Source organism: Halichondria panicea, chromosome 10, assembly GCF_963675165.1.
Source record: "Halichondria panicea chromosome 10, odHalPani1.1, whole genome shotgun sequence".
Lineage (NCBI taxonomy): Eukaryota > Metazoa > Porifera > Demospongiae > Suberitida > Halichondriidae > Halichondria > Halichondria panicea.
In genome coordinates, this window is record NC_087386.1 from 2277532 (window position 1) to 2291680 (window position 14149).

At 42.9% G+C, this 14149-nt stretch overlaps 3 protein-coding genes across 6 annotated transcripts in view; 2 read left to right on the top strand and 1 right to left on the bottom strand.

Annotated features, from left to right (window-relative positions):
• LOC135342213 (uncharacterized) overlaps positions 1-14149 on the bottom strand; it is a 38522-nt gene that overhangs the window by 23300 nt on the left and 1073 nt on the right. For 2 of the 3 annotated variants that reach the window (XM_064538906.1, XM_064538908.1), the window contains exons 4-5: positions 13810-14043; positions 13483-13613 (exon numbers count right to left, since the gene is read on the bottom strand). In XM_064538906.1, coding sequence (XP_064394976.1) covers positions 13489-13613; positions 13810-14043 — 359 coding nt within the window. In that variant the 3' untranslated portion in view covers positions 13483-13488. Of the gene's footprint in view, positions 1-12022; positions 12344-13482; positions 13614-13809; positions 14044-14149 lie in introns of those variants that run through there. The other variant, XM_064538907.1, reaches the window with a different exon arrangement.
• LOC135342173 (uncharacterized) overlaps positions 1-14149 on the top strand; it is a 23644-nt gene continuing 9495 nt past the window's right edge. Inside the window, exon 1 of the mRNA XM_064538850.1 lies at positions 1-21. The gene's annotated coding sequence lies outside the window, so the exon portion shown is untranslated. The remainder of the gene's footprint in view (positions 22-14149) is intronic.
• LOC135342178 (ER degradation-enhancing alpha-mannosidase-like protein 3) overlaps positions 6679-14149 on the top strand; it is a 22843-nt gene continuing 15372 nt past the window's right edge. The window contains exons 1-9 of one of the 2 annotated variants that reach the window (XM_064538860.1): positions 6682-6847; positions 6927-7040; positions 7387-7656; positions 7946-8051; positions 8200-8420; positions 8580-8705; positions 9078-9245; positions 9973-10097; positions 10309-10480. In XM_064538860.1, the coding sequence (XP_064394930.1) occupies positions 7432-7656; positions 7946-8051; positions 8200-8420; positions 8580-8705; positions 9078-9245; positions 9973-10097; positions 10309-10480 (1143 nt within the window). In that variant the 5' untranslated portion in view covers positions 6682-6847; positions 6927-7040; positions 7387-7431. Of the gene's footprint in view, positions 6848-6926; positions 7041-7386; positions 7657-7945; positions 8052-8199; positions 8421-8579; positions 8706-9077; positions 9246-9972; positions 10098-10308; positions 10481-14149 lie in introns of both variants that reach the window. The other variant, XM_064538857.1, reaches the window with a different exon arrangement.

Below are 14149 nucleotides of genomic sequence, written 5' to 3' on the forward strand. Positions count from 1 at the left end.
AAACTGAAGAGTCATGAGACGGTGAGTGTTGACAGTTGCACTTACTACTCTCGTGGTAAGAGTGGTACACGTAGTCTAGCAGAACGACAATGTGTGTACATGTACTGTCCATTGTATGATGAATGTTTGCTTTTTGTCTACCTTTGTGTATGCTTTATATGTCCACTTTTACTGTTTGACTGTGTGAGGTTATACCGTATAGCGGGTAAATATAATAATTTTTATTATTATGATATTCTCGCCAAGGTTGGTGGTTGCTGATTTTGATAATTTGTACATTTGTATCAGCTGCATGTTCTATTTAGTGGAATGCTCATTCAGTCGTATATAAAGTTTATAATAATATTTTTACTCCCCCAGAGAAGAGCTGCCCTCCAACAGAGACTGTCTGGTGACATCACTGACCAGGACCGGAGACAACTGCTGGGAGAGCTGGAGGAGGTGGAGGGGGAGATCAAGAAGTGGGTCTCAGAGATAGAAGCGTCTGAGAGGAATATACATCGCTATGAGAATGCTATTGCTGAGACACGAGGAGAAGGACAGGAGAGACAGAGAAGGAAAGGTGAGGGGAGCAAGGAACTTTATAGTACAGTGAGTGTTGATGCTCATAGTTGCAATCACTCGTACCTGTAGCAACTTACATGTAGTGTGTTATTACAGGGGCGTAGCTACCATTGTTTCCTGGTTGCCCAGAAACCCCCCCAGGAGCTGCTGAGAAAATTGGGCAGGGCTCCCCAATAATTGAAATCAAGCAGCCCTGCCCATCTTTTCATGCACGTGGCTGCAAATCATGTAGAGATAGCACCGTGAATCGTTTCACTTTGGCTAGCTTTGTCTCAGCTAGCTAGCTAGCTACCTCAAACAAAGAAGACCAAGACTTAAGTTCTAGTATCAATCCTGCATGCTCCAGTATTCTCAGACTCAGCTCTAAGCACAACTTTATTCGATATTCAGGAAGGACAAGTTTAGAACAATCTCAGCCACATGAAACCTCTCAGGTAAATGTATTGGTGCTCAGCTAGACTAGCAATACACAATTGACACCTGCCTTTTTGAATGTCTATAGCTAGCTAGACTAGCTAGTCTAGCTAGCTTCTCACAAACATGTAAAAAAAAGTCATTACAAACAATGAGCAGTAGGTGTAACCAGTAGGTGTGCCCCAATCAAGAGGGTGTGGCACCGGAAGTAGGCGTGGTTAAATTTCCCGGCGCTACCGCGCCGCTGGTTTTTCAAAAGGAAACCCCTATGTCAAAAGTCTGGCTACGCCCCTGTATTAGTAGACTGTACCTACAGCTGTTGTGAGGTCCTCATACTTTATATAATCGTGTATTGCAAAAGCGTTGGCTCCACCCAACATTTTCGTTCGCTTATCACATTTGTTGTGTTGCTAGGCAACTGCCCCTGATTGTGCACACTACAGTGTACTAGAGCATTGTTCCTGTTACTACTCTACACACTGTGGTGGTATGGATATGGTTTATTGGACTTTATTAATACTAACTTTCAATGATTTGGGTTCGTGACGTTGTACTGTGTTACTTAATCATGACATCATCATGTTAATTCAAGCATAGCACATTCCTGTAGTGATCAGCCACATCATTATTACCCAGTACATGTATTCCCTGTCATTGGTGGGTCACCCACTTAGCAAGCTTTAAAGGTTTACGATTTAAAGGTGGTTTATGTTCAGCTGCTTCATGTCCTTCATTTCCACTGACACTTCATTGGCTTCTTACGTATACGCACAGCTGCTGTGTCCAGTTAAAGCAGTTACCATGTATAGTGCGATATTTTCGAGGGGCTTAATTTTCGCTGATTTCATGGGTTAGCAATCCACGAAAATTGTTCTAATTATCTGCTATAACATGCAAAGATTAAAGGCATGGCTTCCGGTAAGCGGTCAACCCACAAACATTGAGTGCAACGAAATGCTTTAGAGGTCATTAGAAATATAAGTTCCTTGAAAATGTCGCACTATAAGGTATTATGTACATGTACATGCAGTACCTATGTAGTCATGTTCTTATCAACTATTTGCTCCACCCACCACCTTTTTAAGCTTGCGTAGGCAACTGACTGTATTGTACAGTTTAGGCAGACCAGCAATCATTTTATGACATGTACAAGCCCGAGAGCGAGTTGCATAAAACATGATGCTATTGTTATGTGTTTTATACCTCACCAAATTATGCTTTAAGGTGACGTGATCGGACTGTATGACTTTATACATACTTGTTGCCTTTATATTGTTTACATGTTTTCCAGACCTCAATGTAATTTTCATTCCCATTGTTCATTCCCCCACCCACTCACAACCACCATGCTTTTTATTTACATTGATAATTATGTGTTTTGCTTCATATCCATTGGGTTGTGGGGCGTACCCTCTACTGTGCTTACTACATGTGTACTTAATAGTGACATCCATGAATGCAAGCATAGCACATTCCTGCATGTAATGATTGGTTTAATCACATGCATCATAATTATGGTGACATCATAATAATAGTCCATCTTGTCACCCAGCTCTGAAGTATTGCATAGTTAACATTCCTAACACCACATACACACGTCTTGTTTAGAATCGAAGCGGTTGTTTAATGAGGCGATGAAGCACGGACACGTCTTGGTTAACATTGTCAACATGCTCATGTTTGGACCGGCGGGAACAGGGAAGACCAACCTCAAGTACCTGCTAACCGACAAGCCCCCTCTGCTACAGCGTGACAGCACTCCTTGTATGGAAAAGCCAGTACGCATTCGACCCGTGTCCAACACAAAATTCAAGTCAACTGGAAGAGGCTGGGAAGAGATGTCTCAGCCAAAGCTGCGCAAGCTACTTGCTGAAATCATCACTAAGTTACCAAAAGAAAGCGCCGATCCATCCACCGTATCAAGGATTGCCGAGAGCTTGAAGAAGATGACCACAACCGAGCTAATTTCTGATTCCGATGAGCAAATTTCTGGTTCCAGTTCGAGCCCATTGAGGAGGATCGATTCCGATACACTTTCTGGCTCTGCAAGAAAGTTGAAGAAAGCCGTTGATGAAGTGATTGCGAGTGTAGTGAGTGGTGTGGCAGAAGAGCTGAAGCCAGCCACACAGGGAACTGACCAACTGTCGAGCAGTGACCAGCAAGAAGGAGAACTGTTTGATTCCAACTGGGTGTACGTTACCGACTGTGGCGGCCAGCCGCAATTCCACGACATCAGCCCTCTCTTCATCAAGCACATTTCGGTGGCGTTGATAGTCCTGCGTTTGATTGACGAACTCTCCAGTTTCCCTTCTGACGAGTACTACAAGGATGGGCAGCTTGTTGGTAGTCCTCGTGCATCTCACATGACCCTCGGGGAGACACTTCAGAGTCTCATTCGATCGATTGAGTCCCATACCTCACAAGACAAGAAGCCAAGTATGATCTTTGTGGGCACATTCTTGGATCAACTGGAGGAGAGCTCGGATACACTTATCAAGAGGAATCAAGAGATTCTCGACATGCTGCCACCCGATATCAAGAAGCTATTGGTGTACAACGATCCTGGATTGAACAATCTTATTTTTGGTCTCAACACAATCAGCCGAGATGACAATTCACTGGCCACTGGCAATAGGATTAGAATTGCTGTTGAGGACTCTATTCCGCTACAAGTCAAAATGCCCATCTGGTGGTCCTTCTTGGATTCACTTCTCCAGAGTTTATCTGCCAGTCTCGAGCGAGGTGTATTAAGCATTGGAGAATGTCTCCAATTAGCCACTCGATTTGGTTATTTGCTCAAAGATCTTGAAGCTGCTCTGGTCTTCTTTGATAACGTGTGTATAGCGCACTACTATCCCTCCATTCTCCCCAACACAGTGTTTGTGGATGCCCAGATTCCACTAGACAAGATCACCGAGCTCTCACAGCACGCCATCTTCCTGAGGAATGCTGAAGTCAAGTCACGCTCTACTCTAAGCACAGGAATGACCAAGGCCGAGTGGAAGAGATTTCGAGATGAGGGCATAGTCACTTTAGGGTTCCTTCGATTCTTTAAAAAGCATTACGTTGAAGGCATCTTTTCTCCAGAAGATATGCTGTTGATCATGAAAGATCTTCTCGTGATTGCTCCCATTCCACTAGTGGAGTCCACTACCCACCAAGCCGAGTTCTTCATGCCATCTCTACTCACATCAATCCCACCTGCTGAGCTAGACAAGATTCGTTCCTCCTTCACAATATCTCCCTTCGCTATCTACTTTCGTAGTGGGTGTATTCGCTCTGGAGTATTTTGCTGTCTAGTTGTGGACGTGATCAAGAGGTTGGACTGGAAAGTTTTTCTCCCCTCAGGGAAACTAATCTGTTTTGCTAAAAATTGTATCCAGCTAAGAATTCCCAAGCACCCGTATACCGTGGCTCTGATCGACTCCTTCTCGTATATCGAAGTGTACATTGACGTCCCTTTTCCTTTACGCAATGAAATATGCCCTACGATTCGCAACGAAATTTTAAGCAGCATTAAATTGTCCTGTAACGCGTTGCATTACAACAACGACACACCCGAGACAGGCATCTTTTGCCCATGCAAGAAGAGCACTGGAAGCAAATTGCACCTTGCTGATCTGAGCGAACGGATGGACTATTGGATATGCTCCCAGGAGGCACGTGTGTATGGGAAGCTCAGTGACGAACATAGAATCTGGCTGGACAATAGCGAAGGTTCAGGTGAGTATAATAATTATATAGTGTTCAGTAATATTGACATTTATGTTTCCCTATGTTAGGTGAACCATCCTCTGTTACGAGAGATGTCACTGAAAGAACGAGTGATCAGCTGCAATACCCCGGTAAATACGTAACAGTATATGTAAACATTTGCAGTTCTATTAGTTTTAGAACTTAACTAGCTAGTACATAGTTACTTGATTAGCAGAGTATTTGTTAAAGTTAAGTAAAATGTGTATCAAATAATTTAAAGAACGAGTGATCAACAGCCTTGTATGGTAATTGACAAACGTACTACATTAGCGTAACTGCTGTGTCTGCTTTTCCTCAGGTAATTCTGTAATGGAAGATGTGTGCTTGAAGACGGAAGTACATGATCATGATCAGCGAAATACTTCTAGTAAGCTTTGTTTTGCGTTTTTTTGTTTTATAAATTTCCCCTCCTCAGACCCTGCAATGGAACATGTGGTCAATAAAACAAGTGATCAACATACCAGTGAGAAAATGTCAATTGGTCAACAATTTATTTCGAGTTTGAAAGTTAAATTTTTTTCCTGGGCCTAATAATAATTTATTTTTTTACATATATCTTTTCTTCAGATGAATTGTCCTCTGTTACAGTAATGGAAGATGTGTGCAAGGAGACTGGAGTGAGGGACCAACAACTAGATCAAGAAATCCCTGAGAGTGACATCATTCTAATCGCGGAGAAATTTCCACACCTGCTGAGCGTGCACAAGGTAGGCAGTACTCTTATTCATATACTGTACGTACTTACATAATTATCATTTTTACATTTGGTAAGGGATTGAGCATATTGTTCACCCGAACCCCTCAATTGTATTCCCTTTTGAGTTTCCTCTAGAAGGTATTTCCGAGGGGGCAATCCTCACCAAATTAAACCCTGGTTGATTGTTGCTTTTGTACAGGCTTTGACAATTAACGATCTGCAACACGTTTACGAGAAACTACACACTGCACATGAAAGTGCCAGCCCTCACTGGTTCAATCTGGGATTGGCTCTAGGTATAACTTATTTTGTTCTCACCAATATCAATAGCAAGCATCGTGGCGATAATGTGTCGTGCTTGCGTGAAATGCTGGCTGAGCTTCTGAGTACGCAAGATGTAACATGGAGTCTCCTGTCAGACGCTCTCAAAAAGCCCACAGTGAAGCTCATCAATTTGGCTGATAGCATCACAGGTAACTATTTTCAGTATTTGCGTATTTTTTTATTAGCCTGGCTGCATGTGTCATTTTTGGTGTTTGTTATAGACTATCATTATCTTAGCTTTTTTCTTTGCATTCAGCCACAACTCCTAACCTGCTGAATCGACTCAATCTCACCCCAGCCGACCTCGGTGATGTAACTGATGTCACACGTCGTTATGGCAATCAAGCTGGAGTGGCTCATGCATTGGGAGCGTGGCGAAGAGTGAATCCTTCCAGAGCTACCTTCAGGGCCTTGGTAGAAATCGCCATAGGACTGAGAAGAGGAGACACTGCTACAGACATTTGTAGATTCATTGTAGAGAATACGAGTGGAACTGACCGAAACTGATTTATACATAACGTTTTTGTCTGCAATGCTTTTGCTTTTCTGCACATTTTTGGTAGTTTCTGTGAGAAGTTGAACTGAGCATGTGCAGTATTAGCCTCGATCCCAGGCCGAGTTTTTACTAACAACTAGTTGTTCGCCTAACCGTTATAAAAACGAAAACTCGGCCTGGGATCGAGGCGCCCACACATTGAAAAAGCCGTCATCACACCGCTAAAGTAGCCTCGTTCCCAGGCCTTACTTTTTCTTGCTGTTGTCACTGTTCATCCGTGAAAGACATAGTGGAGGCAGCAAAGAAAGAAATGGGCGTACAGTTAAGAAAAAGTAAGTCTCCTTTTTCCAAACTCTATGTCTATTTCTTTCTTTATTCCTCCAATTAATACCGTATTTTATCTCATTGAACGATTAATACAGTATTTTATCTTATTGAACGATTGTGATAAAGAACAGAAAGCTAAAGTCAAAGTGCAGTTAGTAGAATTAAACAAATAATCATGTCTTGAAATATTGAAATCCAACCTTCAAGACAAAGAGACTCTGTGTTTTGTTTATCTTTCCTCCTACTATGAACAGGTTATAGCTGACAGGGTGAGTTGCAATATAATACTTATCAAATGAGTGTACAGTGCAGCACATAGAGCTAGTCTAAAGTAGAACCATTGTACAGATAGTGACAATGGTATTGTACGTACGTGTGGGGAGTGATGATTGTGTGCTCCCTACTACTCACTCATCACAATGGCGCACTATCAATGGGCCCCACTGAAAAGAAACACTACAAGTAAGTGTGTGTGTGTGTGTACACATTACCCTAGTCCTAGTAGTAGTCTAGAGGTTCCCATACTGGCCTTATTGTGTACCTACCTCAGCCTTTATTGGAGGAGAAGCTATTTAGAAGCCATTACCATGAATTAAGTAGCTACTGTATTTGTCTGGATATGGGTTCCAGATGCTTCCACCAGAGGCTCCTCTCTTACCTTGACTTCCTTCCCCTATATCTGAATCAGTACAATACACTATAGGAGAGGAAGCTGTACTCTAACTGTACTGTACATGGTAGTCTGTTATTATTAAAGGGGCAGGAGCAATCTCCCCCTCCACCAATGTACATGTGTCTGTCCCCTCAGGTAATTGGTTCGGTTGATGAGTTTTCCTCGGCTGTACAAAAAGTCATGACAGACATTAGCTTCGACAGTGACTTGGTGGTATCAGTGTTTGAGACCAACATACGTGTGCTAGGTGGTTTACTGGGAGGTCACTTTGCTGCCCTGGCTCTCAAAGAGAAGGGCTACCATCAGTTGGCTTGGTATGATGGGGGGCTGCTCAGAATGGCAGTGGAAGTGGGGAACAGATTACTGCCTGCTTTCAACACCACTACAGGTCTCCCCTATCCAAAGGTGACTGCTCTGTACTCTGAAAAATAGCCAACAGAAAATACAGTTCAAAATTTTATACCAAATTCGAAACTGGTCTTAGTCCTAAGTGTACAGTATGTCATGTGGATAATACAACCTGTACATATGTAGAAAGTGCTTTATTATAGGCAAATCTCTGTTGCAAGTGCACTGCAATCCACTGTACTGTGCAAAATTGCCAACAGAAAATACAGTCCATTCTGTACTAAAATTAAAACTGGTAGATAATACAACCGTTACATGTGCTGTATTATATTGTGCCTCTCCTCAGATCAACCTTCGCCACGGTATGGGCTACCCTAACATGGAGAAGACAACGTGCACGGCATGTGCTGGGTCCATGATCCTTGAGTTTGCTGCCCTCAGTAGACTAACAGGTGCAGTGATTGTGTGTGTGTGTGCGTGTGCGTGCGTGCGTGCGTTGTGTGTGTGTGTACATTACCAAATGCATTTTGTAGCTCTAAGAGTTGGTTACATTTGAGCCTAAATGATATGGTCAAGCTCTCTCTCTCTCTCTCCCATCAGGTGATCCTCAGTTTGAGGTGAAAGCCCACCAAGCAATGGAGGCAATCTGGCGTAGTAGACACCGAGGGCACAATCTGGTTGGCTCAGTCATCAACATACACAGTGCTGAGTGGACGAGAGTGGATAGCGGTGTGGGGGCGGGGATTGACTCATACTACGAGTACTGTCTCAAGTCTTACATCCTGTTTGGGGACAGGAAGTATCTGCAGAGGTTTGGGAAGGTGAGCGAGTGAGGGGTTATTGAAACACTTGGTGCTTACTGTTAGAGTTAAAATTGTGAGGTAAAGGAGTTAACGGAAACTGTGTATACAGTACAGAGCTTTAATATGTTCATGCAAGGTCAGCAACTTCATTTTCTTTCTTTACCCCCTCCCCTACAGCATTATGATGCCATCAAGAGATACATCACGAATGGGCCCATGCTAGTGGAGGTGAGCATGAATTCACCTCATCGAATGACTAGATCTTTCATGGACTCACTTCTGGCGTTCTGGCCTGGTCTACAGGTACACACACACACACACACACACACACACACACACACACACACACACACACACACACACACATACACACATGCAGCACTGACTAAGAGAAACCACTAGCTCCCTTTTAGGGGTCGTAACTTGTGTCCAATTTATTTGTAGCTCTTTGATAAAGGTACCACAAGATGGTAGACTGAGATCAACAATTGTTTTTCGTGCTGTCGTTTTCTGTTTTGCCTTAATATCTCTGAACCTCTCTAGAACAGTTTGACATAGAAAAGTACTTCTTAGAGGCCGTCCGTCTATTGTAGTATGCAGTATACATTTTTGTATATACTGTACTTACCTAACCTTCATGTTTAAAATGACGGGGTTTGTTGTATCTATCTCCAGGTTCTGTGGGGTGACGTAGACACAGCTATACACATTCACGACATGCTTTATCATGTGATGGAGAGACACAACTTCCTACCCGAGGCATTCACTCATGACTTCAGGGTTCACTGGGGAAACCACCCTCTCAGGCCTGAGTTCATTGAGAGCACTTACTTTCTCTACAAGGTACACCGTCATGTGTGTGTGGGGTGTGTGGGTGTTTGTGTGTGGGGGGATGGGGGTGGGTGGGGGTCCACGGAATTCAAGTTATGGCAGCTGAAAAGAATAATTAAATTGAGGGGGGGAGAGAGTTGCGGTTAATTTCAACAGCTAGTACCGTTGATCGAATCTCCAAAATTTTGTGATTTTCGGAAAGCTTAGAAAATTTCCTTTCAAATGATGTATTTCAATCCAAAATTTCGTCGGGGCCATAATTTGTCATTTTTCAGCCTTGGACCATGGGCTATTATTCATGGTATCGCCTAATTGGCAAATACTTTTATCGTTCAAATAAGAATTTTGATGATGCTATTTGAAAAGTGTGTTTCTATAAGCTTTCAGAAATAATATTATCGTTGAAATTGGATCCACGGAATTCGAGTTATGGCAGCTGATAAATTGAGGGGGGGGGGGAGAGTTGCAGTTAATTTTAATTTGGGGGTGGGTGTGTGTGTGTGGGGGGGGGGTGTGTGTGTGTGTGTGGGGGGGGTGGGGGTGTGTGTTTACTCTATGCATTAGCTGTACATGTATGTATCACTTTCTGTTGTTTCGAAGAAAGCATCTCAGTAATTGGAATATTTCTGTAAGTACTGTAATCAACCCCTAGCGTGTGATGCTACTGCTCTACTCTACTCTCTGTATTATTTTGATGGCTAAGTAGTTAATGAACGATTATGTTGTGTTATTACTGCAGGCGACTGGAGATCCATACTACCTGGACGTGGGTCGATCAGTGGTGAACAACTTGAACAAGTACGCCAGAGTGAGGTGTGGCTTCGCTGCCATCAAGGACCTCAGGACCAACGCTCACGAGGACAGGTAAGTCAGGGGAACCATTATATACTAATAGTTAGAATTTAGTTCCCATGTAGATCTCTCAAAAACGTATAATAATCGGTACTTGTATGGCATCACAATCCTTACCAGAATGCAAAGGTTAGATCGCAAAGTCTTAATAAACTCATACACAAAGGGTTTAATATTCTAGTAGTACGATATCATTTTATTGGCAATCTTCGATACTGTATAGAATGGACTCCTTTGTACTGGCTGAGACGTTCAAGTATCTGTTCTTGTTGTTTGCTGACGAGGGGGACAGTCCCCTGAACATGGATGACTTTGTGTTCACGACTGAGGCCCACCTCTTCCCCCTCTCCCTCGCCAGCGCTAACACCACCCTCAATAGAGTCGTCCAAGAGGCAGTGAGTGGGTACAATACATACACAGTGTAGCGGCTATGCTGCTTCAGTATGCATTTTTTAGGTGCAGCTGCACATTGTAGGGGGGGGGGGTAAGGCAGCTCTTTTATAAAGGGTACCTTTTTTGAATGAGGTTATGGTAGCCTGGCTGTGTGAGTGTGTCAGGTGTTGTTCTCTCTGTGTGTAGTTACTGGTGAAGAACACAGACCTGGTGAATATGAGCACTGTCACTGTTACCACTAGCGGACCAGACTCTTCTGGGAAGGCAACAAAGAACAAACCAGTCACTGACAGCTTCACTAAAGGTTCACTGAAACACACACTAGACACCATGTACAGTAGTAGCCAATAATCCTGTCTAGTCAGCACAGTTGTAGTTGTTTATAATTATACACCCCCTCACACCCACACACACCACACACCACACACCATGAATTAAGTAGCTACTGTATTTGTCTGGAGATGGTTTACAAACTTGTATACCTCCATCACTAACCCCCCCCCCACACACACACACACAGGCGTCTCCTGTTCACTGACGAGAGTGTCCTCCCTCACGAGGTGGGTAAAGGAGAGGCTGCTGTCAATAATGGTATAAGAGGACAAAGCAAGGGCAAACTCCACCCACTCAATCAGAGGTGGATTATAACGAGCAGGGGCCCACTCATGATGTGTGTAGTTCATGGTTCATCGAGCCAGTACAGTGGATGGAAAGCTCTCTACTGGGCAAAGTGGAGGGGAAGGTGAGGCTGCTACTTGTGCATAGCTAAAAATAGATACGTATCTTGAAAGCTCGTAATTTGTGTTCTGATTGTCCAATTTCAAACGAATTGATGCATTCAAGAGCTCTCAGAATTACCTTTCCAATGGTGTGCTTAGATACATGTACTAGTCTTGTGATTAGTCAAAATCCAATTTTAACAAAGACTATATAGCCTTATATATTATATACAGTAGAACCTCGATTATCCAGGCACCTTGGTTCCAGAAGCAGGCCGGATAAGTGAATATGCCGGATAATCGAATAGATAAACCACGCCTTGATCCACCCACTTTATTGAAAAACATCAGTGCCACATGCGCAGAAGATAAGCCTTGCGTTATTTTCAACTGTATAATTTACTATACATTATTCTTACACACACACACACACACACACACACACACACACACCCACACACACACACACACACACACACACACACACACACACATGCGGCAGATTCTGTGTCTCAAGTGCTCGGCTCGTCTGGGATCATTCAACTGGTCAGGTGATCAGTGCTCGTGTGGGCAGTGGGTCACGCCCTCCTTCCAGATACAAGGCACGAATAGACGAAACCAGAACACTCACTAGGAGAAAAGTGGACAAAACTGCATGTATAGCTAGCAAATTACTGAATCATTGTCCAAATTCAAACATTAATTTTTTTCGATCATTTGAAGGTTTATTGCTTAAACAATAAATGATGTCATACTAATTCAATGTACCATGTACTGCATGTACAAATAATAGCATAAGAAGCGTCAATTATTATTCACTGCAAATTCAAAATTAATTTTTTCAATCATTAATTTGATAGATTATTGATTGGAGAATATGAATGATACCATACAGTACTGCATGTACATAGCATAAATTATATTAGCAACTAATAAACAAATGGTCATAACAATTTGTCTGTTGTTTGGATAGTCCTCAAACTTGTGTCTATAGCAAACGTGAGTCTGCTTGGCAGTGACAGCCGCCGTACTGTGGCTTGTTCTTGGCTGCTCTGAGTTGTGCAAGGATGACGTGACATCGGTACTGATGCGTGTAGGCCCAGAGGAACAAAAGAGTGGCTACAATCAGGCCAGCAAGGGGTGAGTCTGCAATGAAACATTCATCAAGGCTGACATTCAAATAGAGACTCCTAAACAAGAATTAACAAGTCAACAATTACACAGTATTACCAAGGGCGTATAAAAGAAGAGAGGGCATGCAACTCCTGACTTCAAATGTGGGCGGATGAATGTGCATGACAGTTAGGGATGCGGCGATTATGCGAGCATAATTTTGAGAATGATGTAGCTTGGAGCATTAGGAATTATGCGGGAATAAACGGTAGAGTGGGTGGGAATAATTATGCCACGTGGCTAGCATTCTAAATAAAGCACAATTACATTGTTATTGTATTCTAGCTCTGATCTGATCTCTGGGCTAGACTGCAGCTAGCTAGCTAGCTAGCCTTACCAGTAAAGACACACCATAGACAGTATAGTAGACTACTAGTACTTTATATGGAATCTGAAGAAAATCAAGAGATTAGATTACTGAACCTACTGAAGCCAATTCCAGTTCCAACAAGTAGAGACATATCGATGTTGGATCAACTCAAGGCACTTCGTTTGGTGATCAGCAAGACAATGCTCTTCAGGACTATGTACATTATTATATCATTATGTAGAGACTTCTTGTGTTGCAATTTATCAAAAGATGATTTTTATTGTGATTTTAATGAAGAATAATGATTTTTTTATGAGAATAATGGGCTAAATCACTGAGAATAATAGGCTATAGCTTGGGAATTGGAGAATGGTAAAATTTGAGCATAATAGCCTCAAGCCTAATGACAGTGCATGAAATGCTAAAAATAGAAATTTCTATTTTTAGCACTTCATGCAAATGCACACATTCCTCCGCCCACGTTTGAACTCTGCTAGCTACGTGTACTGATAGTGGAGTTGCATGCCCTCTCTTCTTTTATACGCCCTTGGTAGTACACTTACAATTAATACTTAATCAAGGTATGTACAATTACTAGACTGAATACCGTACAGAGGTGGGTCATTTTCGTGGGGCAAAATATTTGTGGTGTTCGTGGTTGGACCTCTAACCATGAATGAAGCGACTTTGCCTACCGTTACCTGCTCCAACCACGAAAATATTACCCACGAAATGTCTCAATATTGCTGAACAACAAATATTTTGTCCCCCGAAAAATACCCGCTATACGGTATGACTATACCTGAATTCAAATGCAGCAGTGCTGTTGGTCCCAATAGCGGTAGTCTTGTGTGCAGTAGACAGTGGCTGGTATAGTAGAGGAATACAGAGTAGTTCCACACCATCCCCCACACGTAGAAGTGGGTGAACCACCTGCAGAGGGGAATAAAGACCTCCTTAGACTGGGACAATGCAATTACAACAACTACAAGTCAGGACAGTCTCAGCTAGGGAGCTCACTATTGTAAATCACAATCCAGTACTTAGCTAGGTGTTACAAGCTAGACTTGTAGGGGGTTCTCGTTACAAGAGGTAGACTGATACACTGTATATATTGACCCTGACTGACCTCCTTGAGTCTTGGGCACACTATGGATCATCCAGCTCCAGTCACTCTCACTCCTCAGCTTACCATACTTGTACACATCTCTGGTGAAACTTGGCAGATATTGTCTCCAATAGACAAGAGTATGAACTAGCAGTCCAGAACCAATCCACAGTAGCAAGGAGATGCTCACATGCTGCATTAGCTGATCAGCCATACGAGAGTAGTCGACAAGCTTCCCCGCTTTGTCACTGAGACCTGCACATGTGTGTGTGTGTGTGTGCGTGGGGAGGGGGTGAGTGTGTGTGTGGGGGGGGGGAGTGGGTGTGAGAGGAAGGACATTCTGTACTATATATAGCAGTGG